General features: G+C 36.5%; 1 protein-coding gene across 1 annotated transcript in view; it reads right to left on the bottom strand.

Moving 5' to 3' along the window:
- The window catches only part of ARHGAP15 (Rho GTPase activating protein 15), a 620,330-nt gene that overhangs the window by 532,697 nt on the left and 64,382 nt on the right, over positions 1-23,251 (bottom strand). Inside the window, exon 3 of the mRNA XM_043576628.1 lies at positions 6,633-6,701. Within this exon, the coding sequence (XP_043432563.1) occupies positions 6,633-6,701 (69 nt within the window). The remainder of the gene's footprint in view (positions 1-6,632; positions 6,702-23,251) is intronic.

Genomic DNA, 23,251 nt, shown 5'->3' with positions numbered 1-23,251 from the left:
TTAAGCCAGCATACGGATTCTCAGAAAATAATTTAGGTTTCTTGCATTGACAGCATATGGATTTGTATACCATGTGGCATGAATGACGTCACCTGTCAGTGAACTGGGTAGTTTTAGAGATTTTAGACTCCAACCAGAAATGTATTTTTGCCAATATTCAAAACAAATGCATTATGCTTCTGTTTAACCCTGTTGATCATAATCTACTTCATTAAAGGGAACACTGAGAGGTAAGGCATAGCTACCAGAGGGTGATAGTGTCTATTGGTGGACCCACCATGGCAGATTCCACTTTTGTAAAATGAATCATTATTCTCCAAGAGTGTGGATCTAATGAGATACCTTTGCCAGTTATACTTAAAGCCAAGGCTTCTCATGATTTCTAGAAAATGTTCAGGGGAGTCCTGAATATAAGAAATAAAAACGATGAGATTTGTACAGCAAAAAATGTTGGACATGAATAAGCTGAAAAAATCCATTTGGTAAAAATAATAACAGCACCAACTTAAAGAACTGTATTATTTTCTAAAATTTTTTAATGTATATTATTGCATAGTAATGTATATTATTATATAGTAGTTCATCCTGGTTGATACTGCTAAGAGAAAGTACTGTGAGAGCCTCTAGCTGACTCCAGAAGCAATAGTGGGAAGGAAGGAGTGTAGTGGAGATGGAAATGAGGAACATACAAGGTTTGTGGGGAAAAATAAGTGTGTCCAGGTAAAAATAATATAAAGTTAAGTTAGTCAGATAGAAAGAAAACTTTAGAGGTTCTGGAAGATAACTGAAATCTTGGCATGAATCCTAATGGATAGTTAAAAGTTGGTCTGAATGTGTTGTTTGAGGAAATTGGTGATTATTTTGTCATTGCCCATCATAATGGGGTTATTCATAAGTAAGAGATGTGGGGAAAAGAAGCATTTCTGCCTTTAAAATAACATTAAATAAGTATTTTAATTTAAATGGAGATTGATTGATAGAAGTTGAATATAACCTGTGTTCACAAGACAGAGTAAGATGAGCAGTACTCAGACAGAATCTAGGGAAACTGATGTCAGGAATAGGTAGTAAATTGGCTGACAGTTCCAAAAGTGTTTATAGAGTTAGTTGTGTGTGTGTGTGTGTGTGTGTGTGTGTGTGTGTGTGTGTAACACAGACAGAGAGAGAGAGAAGGATTGAGAGAGATTGAAAACCAAAGAGCTCGGGGCGCCTGGGTGGCGCAGTCGGTTGAGCGTCCGACTTCAACCAGGTCACGATCTCGCGGTCCGTGAGTTCGAGCCCCGCGTCAGGCTCTGGGCTGATGGCTCGGAGCCTGGAGCCTGTTTCCGATTCTGTGTCTCCCTCTCTCTCTGCCCGTCCCCCGTTCATGCTCTGTCTCTCTCTGTCCCCAAAATAAATAAACGTTGAAAAAAAAAAATTAAAAAAAAAAAAAAAAGAAAACCAAAGAGCTTAAAAAATTGTGGTTTCATTCTTTCTATTTAGCCATGCTTCCCAATGCCACCTTTCCAAAGTCGTCTGACCTAGAATAGAATATTAAGCACATATATGTACTATCTATTAAGATACTATCCATCATTTGGGATATTCAAAATCAGTTTCATTTATTCTTGAACAACTGAAGATTCAGAGTCAAGACAGCCAACTATACACCAGTAAACCAACAAATAATCTTAATGTTAGGAAACTAAATTGACAAAACTATTTCAGAGTCAAGACAGCCAAATATAGACCAGTGAACCAACCAACTAATCTTAATGTTAGGAAAGTAAGTTGACAAAACTAATTCTGAATAGTCTAATGTGTTTGAAATATAGGCATAGCACAAATATGTTATTATTGATTCAATTTGAATAATCATAATTCAACTTTTTAAAATTCACAATTAATATATATTTTATAAAAAAATTTTAAGACACCTTAAGGCATTGATCAAACATAATCATGTATATGTTTGCACATATATGATCACATATCTAATTGCATGTCTATATTGATATTAAACACACACTCACATAGCTCCATTTTCAGCCCAACTTCTGCCATGTTTCATCAAATACTTCAGAGAAAACATTTGCATTTGCTTTATCGCAAATACACAGCTCTTTTTTTAATTAATTAATTAATTGATTGATTTTGAAAGAAAGAGGAGAGAGCATGCATGAGCAGGGGAGGGACAGAGAGAGAGGGAAAGAGAATCCCAAGCAGGATCCACTCTGTCAGCATAGAGCCCAATGCAGGGTTCAAACTCACAAACCATGAGATCATGACCTGAGCTAAAGTCAAGAGTCGGGCACTTAACCCCCTGACCCACCCAGGCACCCCAAATATTCATCTCTTTTAATTATTTATATGTACTTTGTTCTATAATACAAATTTATGGAAAATAAATACAATTGCTTTCCATTTCACTAGACAACTACACTTTGCCAGGCCTTATATGAAGTCCTAAAAAAACAGTGAGTGAGACATAGCCTTTCCTTCAAATAGCTTACAGTTCAATAAGAGAGAGAGAAAAGGAAACAGGCAACTTTAGTATGATTATTGAAAGAGGCAATTTAGAGATAGAGGCAAGGTCAAGCTACTAGGGACACACAATAAAGGATTAACCTGATTCAAATTTGAGGAATCAGAGAAATACTTCACAGAGAAAATGCTAAGTTGAGACCCAAGTAATTAATTTTGAAAACAAGGTATTGTTACATCTAATTAAATTGAAAAAATCATGTCTCTATAAACAGCAAACATACATATATTTGCTAACATCTGAATCAACAATATAATTTTAACACAACTTTAATATCTTAGTATTAAATCAATTGACAGACACGTCTTTTCTGAACAAACCCTAGTCTCAAAAGCAATGTAAAGGTATGTATGATATAGTAAAGAAAATACAAGTCATGACCCCTAACTTCAAAGCATTTACAATCTAGCTGTGGAGCAAGTCTATTACCCATGAACTAGGGGTGAACAACACAAAAGAGTGCTGAGATGAAGGAAATAATTGTTACAGAAAATCCAAGCTCCTTCAGGGTAAGAGCCCTGTCTTAATCATGTTACCACTCCTAGCCTGAGGGTATGTTATTTGAGAACAGATAATAAATAAGATAAATCAGAGATCATGAGAGAAGTCTATAGACTTGATGTTATAGAAAATAGGAAGCTCTTAAATGCCTGGACAAGGAAAATGAAGTAATGAAGGTACTGTTTAAAGAAGATTGGTGTAGAATTGCTACACAGGATCATTGGAAGGGGCACAGTAGAGTACGTGGGAGGGTTGGTGGAGGGGCGGTGAGATCAGAAGAATTGAAGGCCTGGGCAAGGATGTGTGTGTGTAACCATAAAGAAAAATGTGGGTACCACACACATTGCAGAGAAACTGGTTTGGAAAATGGTGACTTATTTGATGGGCCATAGACAAAAAAAGAGGATCCAAGAAAATTTCTTCTAAGCCTGGATGCATGTTTGCTACTCATAACAATAGGCTTGATAGAAAAGGAAACCAGTTTTGGAAGAAGGTCCTGATGGGTTCAATCTGGGAAATTTCACTTCTGAGATGACAAGGAGACACAGTAGAATAAATGACTAGTTAACACTTTAAGATAGAGGATAAAAGGCATGCCTGGATGGCTCAGTTGGTTGAGCATCCAACTTCAGCTCAGGTGATGATCTCATGGCTCATGAGTTCAAGCCTTGAATCAGGCTTGCTGCTTTCAGTGTGGAGCCCACTTTGCATCTTCTGTTCCCCTCGCTCTCTTCCCCTTCCCCACTCACTCTTTCTCTCTTAAAATAAAACAAATAAACAAAAAAATACATAGAATGAGATAATGAAAAGAAAAAAGTATAGATCTGTGTATCATAAACTTGAAAGTAAAAACAAAAGCCATTAACAGCTTCATTTGTGCATTAATTTAACACACATTTACTGAGTTCTTAGCATGTTCTAGCAAGTGCTACAATCATGGAAATGGAGTTATGGACACAGGAGACAATACCTCTGCTCTCACAGAACATTTTAATGAGGTAACAAACAAATAAAAAGAAATTGTATAATATGCCACATGGTAGCAAGTTCTATGGAGAAAATAATTTAGGGTAAGAGAAAAAAGTGTGATGGAAATAGTGGATTTTCTTGTTTGTTTATTGTTTTTAAGGAATATTATGAAAGATCCATCTTTTTTTAAGTTTACTTATTTATGTTGAGAGAGAGAGAATGTGAGAGAGCACCAGGGAGGGGCAGAGAAAGAGACAGAAAGGATCTCAAGTGGGCTCCATGCTGCCAGTGCAGAGCCTGATGAGGGGCTGAAACTCACAAACCTGTGAGATCATTACTTGAGCTGAAATCTAGAGTCAGATGCTTAACCAACTGAGCTACCCACATTCCCTGGAAAGACCCATCTTAAAAGATGATATTTGAATAGAGATTCCAAGCAAATGAAGAATAAGCCTTGCAAGTTTCTGGGCCCAAAATAAATGATTTTGTACCAGGAAGAGGAAAGAGCTGGTGTAAGGGTCCTGTGAGAGAAGTAAGGAGGTCAGCTTGGCTGGAGCAGAATGAACGAGGAGAAGAAGGAGAAAGGTGAGGCCAGAGCCATAGCTGACACCTGTAGAATCTGGTGAACCCAGGATGATTTTCGGTGTTTTCCCTGGAAGATGCTGGAGGCCAGAAGGAATTTGAAGTAAGCAGTGGCATCACCTAACTTACATTTTAACAAGATCACTCTGGCTGTTATGTTGAAAATAAAACGTAGAAAGCAGGGGTAGAAGTGGCATGTTATTTGGAGCCGATTGCGTTCAATCAGGTGAGAGATGACATAGTGAGAAGAGAGCTGATTCTGGATATATTCTGAAGGTAGAGCAAACAGCCTAACAGACGTTTAAGTTTATTTCATGAGAAAAACAAAGGAGACAAAGATGACTTTAAAAGTTTTGACTGAAGAACCTGGAAGAATGGAGTTAGTTTACTCCATCTAATAAAATGGAGCAGATTGAAAGTAGCAAGTTTGGGAGAACATCAGGATCAGTTTAGGATATGTTAAGTTTGAGATGTATGGCCGATATATAAATGAATATGCCACAATATATAGTACTAGAGTTTAGAGCAGTGGTCCATGCTGGAGAAGTGGTTAGTGTAACACAGTACATAAAACCATAGCACTGAATGATACACTGTAGGGAAGAAATATAAAGAAAAAGAAGTTAAGTTGAGCTCTAAGACGAAGATGAACCAGCAAAGGAAATGGAAAATGGATGTCTATTTAATTAATTGGAGACCCGTGAGAAAGTAGTTTACTGGTACTTATATAAGGAAAATACTTCAAAGAGACATCAGATGGGTTAAATTCTCAGATCTAATGAAAGAAATGAGACTTTACCAATGGATTTAGTACTATGGACAAAATTGATGACCTTGATAGGAGATTGGTGGTTGGGATAAAAGCCTAAAAAGGGGTGCCTGGGTGGCTCAGCATCCAGAGAGGTGCTCTCTGGATCCAAGAGCATCCGACTTGGGCTCACATCATGATCTTGCTCCTTGTGGGTACAAGCCCTGCATCAGGCTTCATGCTGACAGCTCAGAGCCTGGAGCCTGCTTCAGATTCTGTGCTTCCCTCTCTCTATGCCCCTCCCCCTGCTTGCACTCTGTCTGTCTGTCTCCTGTCTCTCAAAAATCAATCAATCAATAAATAAACATTAAAAAATTTTTTTTAAGAAGCCTAAATTGAGTTGGTTCAACAGATAAAGGAGGAGAGAAATTGACAACAATAGAGGTAGGCAATTCTTATAAGGAATTTTTATTCTAAGGCAAAGAAAGTAATACAGTGGAGATGGGAGATCTAGAACATGCAAAATTAAAGAACATAAGAGAACTGAGCTAGATAAATAAACATTTTTGGTGCTGAGGATGAGAAAGCCCAAAAAATGAACTTCATTCATTTTACTTACAATGTTTCGGGCATTCTTCTAGTCATTAGGATACAACAATAAAAAAAAATGGAAACAAAAAATCCCTGCTTTCACAGATTTATAATCTGCTGGTAAGGGATTAATTTTTTTCTTAAAAAATTTGCCAAAATTTGCAGTAAGCCCCAAATAATCTCTGCTTCCTGTTATTCACAGCCCGGTGTAGTCCTTTCTCCTTGAGTGTGGACTGGATTTAGTGACTTAATTCTGACCAAGAGAATATGGAAAAGTTGACAGGATATCACTACCATGACTAGGTTACAAGAGATTTTGCCTTCTATCTTGCTAACAGAATCCCTTGCCTTCTCAGTTTGCATGCTTTGAAGAAGGAAGCTGCCATACTGGCAAAGTCTATGTGGCAAGAAACTAAGAGCAGCCCCTGGACCACATCCCTGAAGGAGCTGAACCCTGCCAACAGCCATGTGCATGAACAGGAAAGCCAATGGCTTCCCCAGTCAAACCTTCAGATGTGACCCCCAATTCTGACTTAACGTGTGATTGCAATCTTTTGAAAGACTCTGAACTAAAGGACTCTGCTAAGCCACACCCAGATTCCTCACCCACATAAACAGGAGATAATAATGTGTACAGTTTCAAGTTGGTGAGTTGGGAATCATTTATTCTGTAGCAGTAGATAAATAATACAGTATTGCAGAGAAATCATCACTTACCAATTGTTCCAATGGAGGAATGACATCTTTCAAGACATGTTGTGAATGATTCCTCCTGTGTCGGGATATCTGCAAAAATATTGACATTAGATATTATTATATTATTTTTCTCAAAACAAGCTTTAAATGATTTAAAAGAGCATATTTTAGTAAAAGTACACAGATACATAACCATATTCAGATTCATTCAAGAAGTCAAAGTAGATATAAAATGAAAGGTAAATGTTTTGGACGTTAACTAATTTGAATTAAATGTGTACTCAACGACGCTGGCTGCAACAATATCTCCTGTTCCACATACTCCTTTTACCATGTAACCTTGATACCCTTCCTCGCAAGTGGTGGGTCTATGTTCTTTCATTTTGAACCTGGGAAGAGCTTTATGGCTGTTTCAATTAAAAAAGTATGGCAGAAGTAAGTGACACTACATGATTTAAAATATTAGAGCATAATAATGTCATGTTCTTTTAGAACCCTCTCATTTGGAAAATATTCACCATGTTGTGATGAAGCGCAAATCATCTCACACAGAAAGAGCACAAGGAGAGGCCTTAGGTTTTCTGGCTAAGAGGCTGGCTGAGGTTTGAGCTACCAACCGCCAGTCATAGGAGTATAGTATCTTCTGATGTTTCCCTCTGCCAGCTATTGAGTCACCCCTCCCCCCCACCACCATGTTTCAGACCTAGTAGAAGCCTCAAACACTGTGTAGTAAAATAGGCTGTTCCCGATATGTCTTATCTGAATTTTTGACCAAGTTCTGTCAGCATAAAAAAAAAATCAGTGTTTTAAACCTCTATATTTCAGGGTGAGTTGCAACGCTGTAATAGTAACTGGAACAAAATATTTAATATTGAAACATTTTGTGTTTATTATATGAGCTCAGCTTTTTCGGAGTCAATGTTCTATTAATTTTCATGTCTTCTTCTACAGATGTATTTAAACACACAATAATAAATAGCTAAGTGTTTTAGGAACAGCATTTTAAAAATGCCTTATTGTTGTTTCTACCAAAGCATCAAAGGCAGATTCTATAATACAACAAAAAGAGAAAAAGAAGGAATTTATAATGAAATCCTGTATTGTTTGATAACTTCAACAGAAGCTATAATTAATAAGACTATTTTACTAGATAGGAATTTTCCAGTATTTTACATGAACAAGAGAGAGGAGGGTAGGGAAAGGGGGACAGGACAGGGAAGTAGGAAAAGAAAGAATGAGAGAAAGAGAAAGAGAGAGACTGGGGGATGAGTGTGAGGTATTAAAGAAATAAAGTGGGTCTGCCAAGTGCCTAGAAAAGAACTTTGGATGTCTTTGAATCTGGTTACTGGCACATGTAACTGACTGAAGGAATTAAATCAATGTCTGTTAAGATTTTGAGAGAATTGTATTACCAAAGAAAACAGAAGCCTGACCTAAAAAAACCTGTGACTCCATACAACCCTTGATCCCCATGTTTGCCCCACAAAACTGCATTATGAAGGCAGTACAACCTCCAAGGAAACCATTCTCTTCAAAGCTCACTTTAGATGCGGCCAGTGGGGGATAGCAGAGAAGGAAGAGCCTTGTGGAGAGCAGCGCCAGAAACCTTGGAGAACAATGGACATTGGGAATTATCCCAGAAAGGAGAGCCAGGAGAGCCAGGAACTGACTCTGCGGCCAGGGCAAGGGTCTCACAGGGCCTGCCCAGCAGGCTTTAATGATCATTCCGTCAAGTGACTGTTGGCTGTTTACCATTTATTTCCTTTACAAATGAGAGACTTTTGTTTGCTTGTTTCCTGTTATGGAGTTCTTGCTCCACCATTGCCTGTTGGATGTGATGGGAAAAACAGAACAAAGAACTTATTTTTCAAGTTCTAAACCCTTAACCCCCTGGAGAGAAATTGACCTGATGGAGAGAGTTATGTTTATCACCAGCTATGCTGATATTGGAGTTTGATGTGGTAACTGCATTAGAGTTTTGGTTGTCTTCTTTGGGGAGGCGGAAAGATATTGGAAGGCAGATGTGAATTGATAATACGGTGAAGGGGAAGGAGGACTGTGACAAACCCTGATGCTTCCTCACCAAAATTCTGTCCTTTTTCTAGGGCACACACCTACCTAGACTGCATTTCTCAGCCTGCCTTGCAGTTAGGAGTGGCCACAAAACTAATTCGGACCAATGGGATGTGAGCAGAAACAATGCGAAGCTCTCTCAGTTGAAGGCTACTAAGCAGTGAGTGCTTTCCCTCTGTGTTCCTTCTTTCCTCATATGCTGGCTGGGAGTAAACATGGAGAGAGGCCCTGCAGGACGATGAAGGTGCAAGATGGACGAAGACTGAATCACCATGTGGAGAAAAGCCCAACATAGGCCAGGAAAACTCATTTTGTATTAGTTAATAAACTTGCTATGTTGGAATAATTTTATACTTAGAGAAAAGCTGTAGCAAGAGAGCTCCTGTAGAATTCTAACTGCAATGTAGTGAGAAATAAACTTCTATTTCTTGGAGCCATTGTGTATTTCAGAGAATTTTACAGCTGCTAGCATTACCTTAAATAAAACCACGATAGTTGATCTTAATTCATTTTGGAGTGAATATATATTATATAGTATATAGTATAATTATACACATTATTTAGTGTATATTAAATAGTATATGTTATACATTATATTACATATTATTATATATGATATATGATATTCATATATATTTGGTATTTAAGCTTTTTTAAGGAACCAGGCACTTATTTTATACTGCTATACATTTGGAACTTACTTCTCTTAACTGTTAGTCATTATATTAAGATTTATTATCTTCACTGAAAATTTTATATGTCTTACATTCAATTTACAATGGTGGAAGAGTTCTGGGATTTTTGTTGTTGTTGTTCCATTTCTTCGAAACCTGTTGGATTTCCAGTCTTTAGTCCTGTCTTCGGCTAAAAATCATTCTCTTTGCATATAAAACATCTCAAGCTTTAAATGTTAGAGAAAGTAGTATCAAGCAAATGTCTCTACAATACTGATGAATAAGCACTGGGCATTCTCTTATATCAGCCTTACCATTTCTTCTATGGCTAACCCATGCCTTCCTTTGTCCTACCACTACTAGATTTTGATGGGTGTATTGGCCCATCATCCTCTCCATATTCTCTTCCAGTTGCTATAGAAAGTTTTCCTATTAGACAATGCTTTAAGATGTGTTGTGTATGTATTGCGACAGGGACAAGAGATGATTTTAGCTGATGAATGTTTTAATTTTGATTATCATTTACACAGTCTTAAGGTTTAGCAGAAAAAACCTATCACATAAAGACATTTAACTGGTATGAATATATTTTCCATTAAAATAGAGTATAAATGATACAGTTAAATAAGTAATATGTAGTATGCAACATGAACATGGAAAAAAAAATCCTACAAACGTAGTAAGTGAATGACTGAAATTTGGGAAAGAAGTTTTAATGAGAATTCAGAACAGAAATGACCAGTTACTGAGCACATCCTTAGTTCATCCTTGAAGGGAACTGTTGGGTCCATGGTATAGACAAGAACTCGAATTGAAAAATGGTACAGTATTATTGTCTGTAAACATGTATTCAGTGCTTATTATTTGTCAGGCACTGTTCTAAGTATTTTACATAAATTAACATACTTAATTGTCACTCCTTTTTCATAAATGTAGAAACGCAGACACAGTTTCAGTAACTTTAAAAATCCAGAGCTAGTCAAAGGCAAGGGTGTTGTTTAACCAGTATCTAAGCCTTTAAATATTGTACTTTATTGCTTTGCCAGGGATATAATGTATACGCATAAAGGCAGTCATTACATTCTTGGGGAACTACAAAGTTGAGATTTCCTGCATGCATAAGGGGATATTTCCAAGGTACAAATTTGAGTCAAACTTACAAATTTGTACATGTTTACACAGGAAGCTAGAATCAAGTTTCAAATCTGGTATGAATCATCTTAATTTTCCTTTAGGGAAAGTAATATTGCTTATCATTCCTAAATCAATAAGCTAGCCAATCTATCATGTTCAACCAAGTTATGGAGATGCAGAGGAAAAAGAGAACTTTCATCACCTGTCTTTTGCTTTAATGCTCTTCTCGGTTAAGCATTAGGCACAGAAATGTGTTATTATCCCAAATCAGATTACTCTGACTGAGACTTATGATTTAGGAAATCTGGGTCCAAACCTGCCTAGTTGTTATACACAGATATGACAAAAAGTTAAGATATTCTAAGACAGCTGTTGTTATGTAATTTACTTAATTGAAATAATAATTTAAAGAACACTTGAGGTCAATCAAAACTTTATGAGGTAAGTTTGAAGGAAACAAAGGCTTTCCTAAGCCATACGTAGTATAAAATAACAGAAAATCTTATAGATTTGTACATGTTTATCTATCAATAGCTTATTATTAGTATCTGAAAATTTTGCTAATTTTTACAGGACACTTTCTTGAAAAAAATTTCTGCCTAGGACATCAGATGTTCTTATTAACCATTCAGCCAGTAAACATTTCATGTTTAGTACCTAGTAGTTTCTAATAGTAGATGCTCAAAACATACTTGTTTGTTGATGTTATGAAATACAGCTAATGCTAGTATTGCAAAAAAGAGTACTTCATTTTGGACAGTCCTAATTTTTTCTCATGAACTTCAGGACCTTTTAAATGTATCTGATACCAAAAACCTATGTTTTGCTCTGTGAATTACTTCTGGAAACATTTCAGAGTATTAGCAATGGTGGGCTCCATTTTTCAATCTTAGATCCTTCTTACTTTTGCAGGAATTCTTTTAATTTTTCTTTTTTTTTAGGGTTTATTCATTTTTCAGAGACGGAGAGAGACAGAGCATGAGGGGGAAAGGGGCAGAGAGAAAGAAAGAGAGAGAGAGAGAGAGAGAGAGAGAGAGAGACAGAATCAGAATCTGAGCTGTCAGCACAGAGCCCAATGTGGGGCTCAAAGTCACAGGACCATGAGATCATGACCTGAGCTGAAGTCAGACACTTAACCACCTGAGCCACCCAGGCATCCCTGTGGGAATTCCTAAGTAACCATTAAATTTGGAAAACTTGAAGAGCAATAATAATATCAGTAGCTTGATACTTTACTTTAATACATTATTTTCTCTGTGAGTTACAGAAGCATTTCTTCTGAGGAAGGCTTAAAATATGGCTTTTATGTATGTTTGTTCTTTCTTGTTTCCAAATGTTCTGAAATAGTATATAGATCCTTCCTCTAAACATAAGTGGACATGTATGTATGTCTACCACATATTTATCTAAGTGTCCACAGCCTGATTTTTTTTCCTAGTTTTTACACTCTTGCATTATGAAATGTTGGTTTCAATACTATTTTCCAACTCCCACAGCCTGATTTTTTTACTAGTTTTTACACTCTTACATTATGAAATGTTGGTTTCAATATTATTTTCCAATTCCCATTTGAGAATTTTATGAATTGCTACTTTTCAATTTATTTCCAGTATTTTGTAAAAAGAAACCTTAACCATTTAAAGTATATCTTGCCTATGTACTAAGAATGTTACTTCAGGGGCTCCTGGGAGGCTCCGTGGGTTAAATATCCAGCTTCAGCTCAGGTGAATTTGAGCCCCATGTCAGGCTCTGTGCTGACAGCTCAGAGGCTGGAGCCTGTTTCAGATTCTGTGTCTATCTCTGCCCCTCCCCCACTTGTGTTTTTTCTCTCTCTCTCTCTCTCTCTCTCTCTCTCTCTCTGTCTCTCTGTCTCTGTGTCTCTCAAAAGTAAACAAATAAACTTTAAAAGAATGTTACTTCACAGTTTCTTTCAGAGTGGACTCCATTATGTCTTAACTATTTTCTGTCATGGTATTCTGCATCTTAAACAACTGAGCTTTACCAATAAATACCTGAGCTGTTGGCAGTCCCTCCTCTGAAGAGAAGAAAAAGTGAGGCCTTATCTTTCTTCAATGATGCTATCTTCCTATTGATTTATAATGTTCAGTAAATAGGGATGATTTGTAGCTACCAATGGGAAAAAAAATCTTGAAATACAAATGACTTCTGACCTGGATTTTTGGGACCCCATATCAGATGAATATATCACTGAACTACTTTTAGATCAGATGAGTTTCTCCTTCTTTGTTTCCACCTACTAGTCTCCCCACTCCTTCTTGGCCCCTTCTCAGGTATGTTAGCTTCATAATTGTGCAAAACAAAGTGGAAGAATGTAGTACTGAGGGTGTGCAATGCATAGTTTTCTTTAAATTCCTTTTTGTTCTTACTATATACATCATAATTAAGTTTTCTAGATACGTTTTCCACCAAAAAGAAAAATTAAAAAGTCATTTTTTGGAAGTGTCTTCTTTTTTTCCCTTCCATTTCTTCTTCATTCTAATCTATTTAAAGAATATGAAACTGATGGGTGGGACTAGTACTTGGTATGAAGTAAAAATAACAGAATTTGGGCATATTATTTTCCTGGTATAGGAAGGTCTCCTATGAAAGTTATACATAAACATGAAACATTCCACATAGCTCTGATTTTAAATAGATTACCATTTTTGATGAACGTTTATATCTTGTGGCTTAGAGTTGAAATAAAAATCGCTTGAATAAAAGCATTAGTTTGCTCCAGCATTTTCCCAGACACGTACATTTTCTGAGGCGTACCACCCATTAGCAACCTCCCTGGATACTTGGATTTAAAAACAGAAATAAATTTGTGGTCAAGTGTAGTTGTTATCTTCACAGTTTCTCAAAAGCTCCCCCCAACTCCTTCAATATATCCCAATTCTTATGTTCAAATCTTCATTTGTTTGGCCAAATTCTTTTTGTTTTAAGCTATTACAACCAGAAATTAAGAAAAGTTCATTTAGTTGTTACAATATAATAAACATCAACCTAAATGATGGCTGCATTTTTTAAATCATGTGTATGTGGTAGATAACTGCTTTGGATGGAAAAAAAAAGATAATATATGAAGATATTATCCTATCATGCATTTAATCTTCTAATTTTGCCCATTGGTGGAGACATGCCAGTTCACACATGTAAAATCATAATTACTCATCTACTAACTATATGTATTTTTCATATTCTTAATAGGAAGTAATGACATTAACCATAGAGAAACCAATTTCTTCTGTCTTGTTCCTTTTTAATGTACCACAGGTATATTACTTCACATTTAAGATCACCTCCTCCCTCTGCCCGTGATATCATTCAATTCTCATAGTGGGCACTCATAAGCAAATGCTCCCCTTTTTGTTTGTTTGCCTCTTCCATAAGCCTCTTTTGCTCTATCTTGTCAGTTAGAAATCTGACACTATTTCCCTGCAGGAAATAAAAGGGAAAGATTTAAAAACACTCTGGAGGACATATTAAAGTTTTTCAGGTTTGTTGTTCGTTTTTTGTTTTTTCAGTTTGTTGACTATTCTTTGGTCAGCATCTGGGCCATCTGTGGTGTTCACCAGCCTTTCAATCCTGGGCCAGGTCTAGGTGAGTTAAGTTCAGCTTCAACCACACTTTATTTCTCCCAGATAGCCAAAGAGAAGCACCTGCTGGAATGATTTAACTTCTTAATATTTCTCCCTTGATTTATTTAGTCCCAAACACATGTTCCTCCAAGAAGAAAATCAAACTACCTTACACCTTCCTGTTGAAATAAAAAGTAGTTATATTAAGTGCACACAGCCTTATTTGTTGCTACTGTTTCCTTTAGTCCTCTCATTTCTTTTTTCATGCTTTCAATAGAATGTTTCTCTCCAAGAATGTTTTTCAGATTGAGAAGTGTCATTCACACGGACCTTGGACACACTAGTATTTTAGCCTTTTAAAACATGCTCTTGAAATAAAAAGTGCCAGAGCCAGAAACACAGCTATACCTGAATAATACAATTTCCTACATTTTTTCCTGCAGAGTACATTTATGTGTTGTCTTTTTAGTTTTTAGTTTACTTTTTTCTCTGTAGGTTCATTCGTATTTAGACATGAATTCCAAATTGATAGGGCAAACTATGTGCTAAAATAGACACATAAACATTTTATTCTACTCATAATACTATCATTGGTATTAAATGTAAGGCATTGCATACTTCGTTAGAGCCACAGCTATAAAATTACTATTGTTAGCACATAATATAGCTTACTTAAAACCTCCTTTATTCTTCATAACAGAGCTATTACTCCATTGATAAAAAACAAAAATAATAGAATACCTGGGCCAAACTGACATTCTCTCCACAACTGCAAGTCATGTTATCTTTGAAATAAAAAGATTCAAGACAGCAGAAAACAATACCAAGAAAACTATCTCATAAACACCTCAAAACAAAGGAAAATATTACACAAACAATTATTGAGGCCCCAGATTGTTAAAATGGTCTACCTAGTTTAGCCAGATTATAAACAAATCACCATTTGACTATGTTGGACAGAAACAACATATACCTAATTTTATAATGTTTAATGGTCCAAAAACTCTGAACAAATTAGAATCTAGTTTTATTTTCAGTCTCAAATATAAAGTCTCTTTCATTGACCTAAAGTGCTTAAGTTGAAATATTGAGTTTACGCCATACTTTTTCAGGTATATGTTCAATCACTAAAGAAGAGGTTCTATCATTTGGAAAGAAATCCATAATATGTCGTTTGATCCATGAAAAGTAAAGTGTGACAAAGATATTTACTCATACTGAGATTTCTATAGTCTGCTGACACCTTTCCTCATACATCATTATTTCTTAATGCAAAGCTTGGACATGTACTAACTCACTGAAAATGCTCTGCCTGTGTGTAAAGGTCACTTCTACAAGCATTGCGGGAGGCAAAGCTTTTCATAGCTGTACCATTCTTTCAAGATTTAACAGGTTTTTGGTCAAATATCTAAAATATGCATATGAAGACTCTCGGCAGCTTCAGGCAATATCTATTAATTGTGTCTTTCCAGTTTCCTTTCTTTATGTATTCTTTGAGGTTTTCAGAGACCCCAAACTCACCTTCTGCTGCCGAAAAAGCAGATTTAGTTCTGAAGGTTAATCCAACTCAGCAGGATTGAAGGATGGCACTTTTCCTTGGTCGTAAGTATGTTGGCTCAGGCCAGACAGCTGTTAGGACATTCTCCTCTGGGAATCGTGCCCTCAACACCCACCGTTGATGCACATACATGGTCTACTGGCTGCCGACTTCCGTGCCCATCTGCTCAAATGGCATGGTGCCCACTCACAAGTTGGCTGGATCCTTGCCCTTAGTGTGTAGATGCCAGGCAATGATGGGTTTAGATGGGCAGCCTGCATAATACTACAAGTGACAATTTTTTTCTTTCTGTCTCTACAATATCTGTCCTCTGTGCCTTCTCTGAAAGGGAAACTCGTGTTTTTCCACCTTTGATTGTACCTGTGAACACTCATAGCCGTCCTCAGGTAGATGTGCAAACGTACCCAACCTGCCACCACGAGTAAGATGAAAGAGAGGAAAGGATCCACAGAGCCCCAGATGACAAGTTCTAACACTGAAATGGGTTGGATTGTGAAAATCCCGACCACCTGGAGTCTGTCAGAAGAAATTTAGCATGGGTGTAAGTGCAGCAGACCTCTCACAGATAGCAATGGCACCAGTAAATACTTTAAGTTAGAGCACTTTTTGCCTGTCACAGCCCCAGCACAAATTACTTGCCTTGTACTGAAAAGGCACATACAACAGTAAATGAAATAAATCACGCAAAAAGAACAAGCCTAACGGGAACATGATTTATATGCTGGGGCGGGGGGAGGGGCAAGGGTGCAAGCTATGATACTCAGACCTCAGAAATAACCCTGACCAGAGGTCCTAATGGAAAGAAAAAGAAACAAAAATAGCATCTCTCTTTCTAATCTACAGCAAACCCATAGAGAGGAATAGATTGGCATAGGAGGTTGTGACTTTAATGATCCAAAGCATATGAATGCTTGTTAGCAGACAGTAGACAGACATAAGTAAGAACAACAGTAATGGCTACATCTGCATCCTGGCCTAAGGCACTCAAACCAATCAGGCGGCATTGGAGAGCAGCGCCCGAAGGTATGTTCAAGCCACGCTTTCCTTGTGTGTTTATTTAAGGGTGATTGAATTCAGGGTGTTGTCAGTCTGCCTTGGAGAATGGTTATCCAATGTGTAGGCATGATCTTTCTCCCTGAATGTGCTCTGTTGAGTGAGTTAGTTATGTGTGACTACTTGCTCTGTCCTAGTCTTTATACAGTGCCAAAATCCTCCAGTCCAAGTTCCAAAGGAACAGGGCCTAAAAACTTTTGGCTCCAGAATCAAATTAGGCTTCTCTGCTTCCCTAGCCAGAAATGCATAAATACCCAATGGCCAAAACCAAAGAATTTGACATTGTGGAATGAATAGAGCTGTCATATACCACTAAAGTGTGGAAATATCTAGCGTTTGAAGTCAAGACTAGTTCAACATCTTCAGTAATCAGAACAGACTTCTTTGGACACCTTCATGGGTTAGTCTGGCTTTTGAGCGAGAATGTTTCTGGCAAGCTACTGATTCCAGATATCAGAAATGCAAGAACATACGGTTTATAAGAGAAAATCTGCCATTTTTTTTGCATCAAAAAATTCTCAAAGGCAGCACATTTTCATAAAAGACAAATCCCTCATCCTGTTTTCCTCATTGACCTTCAAGTTAGTACCACTTGCTTAGATGTATATACTTTAAAAAGAACTAAACAAAGAAGAGTAAGTTGGAATACTTGGAAAAATAATATTTATGTGAAACTCAGCTTGGAATTATGTGGGGGAGTTTCTGGTAAAAATAGACAATAGGTATAATCACCTAAAACTCCTCAATCATATTACTAGGCTGTGATTGTCAGTGTTCCCAGAGCAAATCATTTTCCTCATGATTTATCATGCCTTGAGGGTAAAACAGTAAGAATTACATACTACTAATTTATTGAAAATGAAGAAAAGCAGATAGCCTCTCTAAGGAATCTTGAGGGTAAGAATTATGTTTTACTCATCTTTAAATCCACCGAATTTGGCATAGTGAGGAATATATATTACAGAATTGGTCATTCCAAACTTTATATTGAACCTCTTTATACATGTGACCTATTATTTCATTCCATTAACCAAAACTTTCAATAGCCTATAATGTCTTCTTTAAAGTATCTCATTGGAAACATATTCATCATTCTCTTCAAAAGTCAGTGATCTTTTCCAGATAAACTCTTATAATTTCTCATAGGAGATTTGCCATCTTTTCTTACTGAAATAAGGTCAAATTTTCAAAATGATCCCTTCATTAGTCTACAGTTGAAATAACCAATACTGGTGGATGATAGCTCATTGATCTTTGTAGTATATATGATACTTGGGGCTCAAGTTCCTCTTCTAGAGGGAAAACTGATAAGTTATATATAGATATAGATAAGTGTGGATATAGGTAGATAGATATATTTCTGCTTTTAAATAGCATTACATAATCATGTAGATTATTATTCTGAACAGTTCTGTGTTCTGCTATCACTTTATCTCTTGACACCTGTATTCCCTCAAATGTAAAATATGGCATAGCATAGTACTTATTCCTTATAGGATTACATTAGGAATGAAAACATTAATACATATACAGATTCGGCCACATGGTAAGTCTTCATCGTTATAAATTCCCCTGTATCAATTGTATCATTCCTTTTCCAGTAGTCCTTCTAACAAATATATTCTAGTAAGTAGGCAATTAATATTAAGCCGATATATTCATGAATCTTCAACGATTCTAGGGTACCTGAGTGGCTCAGTTGGTTGAGTGTGGAGTGTGGAGCCTGCTTAAGATTCTCTCTCTCTCTCTCTCTCTCTCTCTCTCTCTCTCTCTCTCTCTCTCTCTCACACACACACACACACACACACACACTTATGCTCTCTATTTATATATCTAAAATAAAAAATAAAATCTTCAATGATTCTAGAACTCTTTTAAAATGATTTGTTTCTTTACTTTAAGAAATCCCAATCATTTCCAGTTAGGATATTTTGAAAATATTTTGTTAGAAAAACCTTTAAACACTCAAGGAGAAGGGGTTTCATTGGGCATGCCCTCCAGGAGGTGAAAGACTTGGTGTAATTTTAGAATTTGCCTCCCACAATCCCACCTCTGGCCTTCAATAAATCATGTCCCTCCCACAAGCAAAACATATCATATCCTCCCATGATTCCAAAGAGTGTCATCCTATTACAGCATCTCCTCTAAGTCTAAAGTCTCATTATCTAATCAAAATCCCACTCTCTCATTGGCTCAAAGACTAAAACATATGTACCTAAATCCAGTTTTGAAAGAGGTTGAGCTTCACTGAGATCAGCCATTTAGTAGCAAAGATGGGAATCAAATAGTTTGTTTCTATAGCTAGTGGTGTGCTATCCATGCTATGAAGTAGTTATGATTATTGCCCTCGCTGCGTAGACAATAAATCCAAGAACAGTGAGAAAAGACTATAAGTTAGTAAGAATCAGAGGCTGTTGGTTAAACCAGAGTCATGCGACTCAAAACCTCATACATTCTGACTCCAAATCTTTTAAATGCTGAAGCTACTGGCCCTCAAAGTGGATACTCAACAAATGCTGGTTGCCTGACCATCACACTGCACTGCTTGCAGATTAAAGTATGCAATAATGTTTATCATACTTTCCCTCAATTATTTTACACCTAAGTTCCTATTTTCTATTTTCATCATATTTCATAGAAGGAATCTTTATAGTCATCTTAAACATTAGCTGAGATGAAATAATAATAGCAATGTTTTAGAAATGAGGAAGATGAATAGACTAAAGACATATAAAATTTACCACAATATCCACTCAAAAATAGTGCTACAGATTTGTATTTGGTGAATCCTGGAACTGGAAAATGCCTTTCTGTTCTAGATACCATAGCATACCACACCATAAAGATTTTAGAATGCATTTCTAGTTGCAAGTGGTAGATTGGTCACATACCTGATCTCCCCTATTTACTAAAATCAGAGTAAAAGAATAAAAATGTATGTATGGAACACGAGAGTGTGAGCAAAAGCGGATAACAGATCTCAAAAAGGTTTTGGAAGATAAAATGTATATGAAAAGGTAATTACCTTGTAAAACGAAAGAAGCTGCAACCCATGGAAGATGGGTGTTAACGACAAGATTTTCATAGCCCTCTCTCTCCCCACAGAACCTCCAAGAGGCTCATCACTCAGAAGCACCAGGTACCCTGAAAGACAAAGATTGCCTACAACAGCCACCACCCAGGAAAGTTGGACTGTAAGGCTCACTTGTTCATTGCATGGCTGTTCCAGAGCTGCATCAGACAGACTTTGAACCAAGAATCTTCCAGAGTCTTGAGTCAGGGTCACCTGCCATTACAGAGGGCAGACAGGACTGAGTGACTGTGAACAAGGGGATTAAAGTTTACCTACTAAGCAATGGGACCCTCAGCTCCCATGGTCAACCATTGTCCCAGAAATGCCAGAGAAAAAAAATGTATCCCTTCATCTAGAAGACTTGAGGAATCTTCTCTGGAAGAGCAAATGGCTTCAAAGTCCTTCAGATCCTGAAACTTGAATATCCTCAGTGAAAAGCCTCTTTGTGTGTGTTCTACATATTCTACAGAGAAGCTTGGCAGTCAACAAGCCCAGCACCTCAACTCCAAGCATACACAGAGCATTTTCGTGCCTCTCTTTAAAATATGTATATGCAGTCATGGGTCACAAGAAATTAATTACTATCTGATATAAAACACAATATTTATATACTGTATTTACAAATAATAATTGTATCATATAGAGTATATTATATAACACTATACAATTATATTATATATAATAAGTTATAATTACTATATTATATATTTATTTATTGAGCACCATATATGTAAACAGCATTTTCTAAGTGGTGAATAAAATAACCTCTGATTTAAAGTTTTTGATTAAAGTCCCAAAATGGAAGAGAAATATCAAAATAAGCACACATAAAAAGTAACTCAAAATAAACAGAAATAATACCAAAAAAAATTTTTTTTAATATTATTGCAATATCCTCAAGAGATAAGAAAATATATAGGATTCATAAAAACAGTAATAATAATAAAGAAAGGCACTGGAAAATTTAAAAATATAAATGAGTATAATTAACATAATTTTTGGAGGATACAAATGATAAATGTGTCAGGAAATAGTGTTAAAAACAGAGATGAATTATGAAAAAGAAGAAATAAGAAAATAATCTAGAATGTCCAACATCTGCCATATGGAAAAATCCAAAAAGGAAAAAAAAAATAAATGCATGGTAAGAACTTTTAAAATAAAGTACAAGAGAATGTCCCAGAATTTTATGATATGAGCTTTTTGATTGAAAGAGCCTACTAAGTATCTAATGTAATAAATTAAGAAGTAGCTCATGCAACTTTATAGAAGTAGAAAGAATGAGAGAAAGATCGCAGATCCCATGGAAAAGGATGGGAATCAGAATGGTGATGGAATTTTCTAAAACTGACTGGAGTCTAGAAGTATGCTTTCAAAACTTAAGGAGAAAATATTATCAACCCAGAATCAGGTAGACTGTTAAACTATCAATCAACAGAATTGAGTAAGAACATCTCCAGATATAGAAAGACTCAGAACATTTGTTTCCACCACATTCTTTTTGGGAATCTACTGAGGAAAATACTTTAGTAAAGTGAAGGATTTGACCAAGGGAAACAAGCCTTCAAAAATAAGATGTATATACACAGGAACAAAGAGACACAATGAGAAGTTGTGTGTTCACAGATGTGTGTCGGGCCAGCAGAGACTTCCACCCAAATTGAAGCAAGAAGATGGAAATAAATGGAAAGAAGATTTAAGAAAAGAAAAGAAAAGTAAAAAGGGGCAATATTATTTCATGTTTCGGTGTTTGAGAAAAAGATTGATAGGAGTTTGACATATTGCTGGCATCTTTGGGAAAATTAGCTATAGATGTGACAAAATACAAGTAAATTAAATGAAGGCAATCATTAACTCCACAAAGGAAAGTTGAATCCAAAGGAATGATGGTTATATAATAATTCTTGGTTCAACTGCACATATTTAGAAAAACACAATAATGGAAACTAGCAATTGAAAAAAATGTGATAGAGCTATAATGGAAAAAATTGAAGGAAGGGAAGTTATAGAGTGTAAGAGAGCTAATATTAAACTATCATAACAGAAAAGTAATGCATAATACCTAAAATAGATAAATCAGGAAAAATCAGTATATATATAGTGTTGAAAAATATGAAAGTTAATATAAAAAAGAATCAATAACCATAACAAAAAAACCAAAACTGTTGAAGGTGGTTGCCTCTACGAAGTGAGATTAATGAGTAAAAGAGAAGCCAGAAGAATGCTATGTTTAGTGACAAGTTTTGTAGACTAATGTCTTAAATTAAAATTTTCTTAGGGGTGCTGGGTGGCTCAGTTGGTTGAGCGTTTGACTTTGGCTCAGGTCTTGATATCGTGGTCTGTGGGTTTGAGCCCATGCGTTGACATGGGGTTGGGTCTGTGGGGTTAAGCTGCGTTGACAGCTTGGAGGCTGAAGCCTGCTTCGGATTCTGTCTCCCTCTCTCTCTGCCCCTTCCCTGTTCGCATTCTGTTTCTCTCACTCTCAAAAATAAACAAACATAAAAATATTAATAAAAAAATAAGTAAAATTTTCTTCAAATAGTCTTGAGAGAGAGAGAGAGAGAGAGAGAGAGAGAGAGAGAAAGGGAGCAGGCAATTACACCTAATTGGATAAATGCTCAACCAGGACCCTCAGCAATCAATCTACACCACAAAGAAGTCCCACTTGCCTATCAGATCCTAAATGCAAGTTAAATACAAAAGCAGTTATAAGTCTGATTCAGCAGGGAATAATTGTTACAGAATCACAATGGTAATAACCGGTGGATTCAAGCCCTGTGTTCACCACTGAACTGTGTGAATTAGGGCAAGTCATTTAACCTTTCTGCATCTAAGTTTCTTCATCTACAAAATGCAGACTATATCTTGTACCTCATGGAGTCAGGGGATGATTCAATGGGCTAATGCTGCTAACATACTTATAAGAGCACCTGGTACATAGTAAATGCTCAGTAAAAGTTAAGTGTTATTATCAAAAGAACTCCTGAATTTTGCATGCTAACATAAGTCCTTTGAAAGTAAAGGCATCACCCTTTGAGCCTTCTAGGGTTTCCAGTTGACAATTTACCCTCTTATGCACTCACTAAGGGCAGTGAAACAATCAGGGTCAAAGGAGAAGGCAAGAGGAAATGGGGACCCTAGCCCCTCTCCTATTCCCTCTAGCTTGGCTTCCTCTTGTCCTGTGAAAACATTTTATGCAGACAAATGAGTCTTCCCAAACCAATAACCAAGGAATAAAATGCTTAGGTGTGCACTTAGTACCATGTTAGAAAGAAACATTTGTGCTATCATTTAACCAGATGTTTATCTTTCTGGACATTAAGTGGAAGGAATTGGGAAATCATCTCCCTGATTCTGTGACGTCCACAGAAAGCTTTTCATGTTTGTGCCTTTTATAGAAATCTGCAAAGAAAAAGAGAAAGCCCCTTTCACTAGTCACCTACTCAAAACCTTTTCATTTTCAAATCAAGGGAAGCTGCCAAAATTGTATTAAT

The sequence above is a fragment of the Prionailurus bengalensis genome, chromosome C1 (genome assembly GCF_016509475.1).
Source record: "Prionailurus bengalensis isolate Pbe53 chromosome C1, Fcat_Pben_1.1_paternal_pri, whole genome shotgun sequence".
NCBI lineage: Eukaryota > Metazoa > Chordata > Mammalia > Carnivora > Felidae > Prionailurus > Prionailurus bengalensis.
This window is presented reverse-complemented; position numbering and strand designations above follow the sequence as displayed.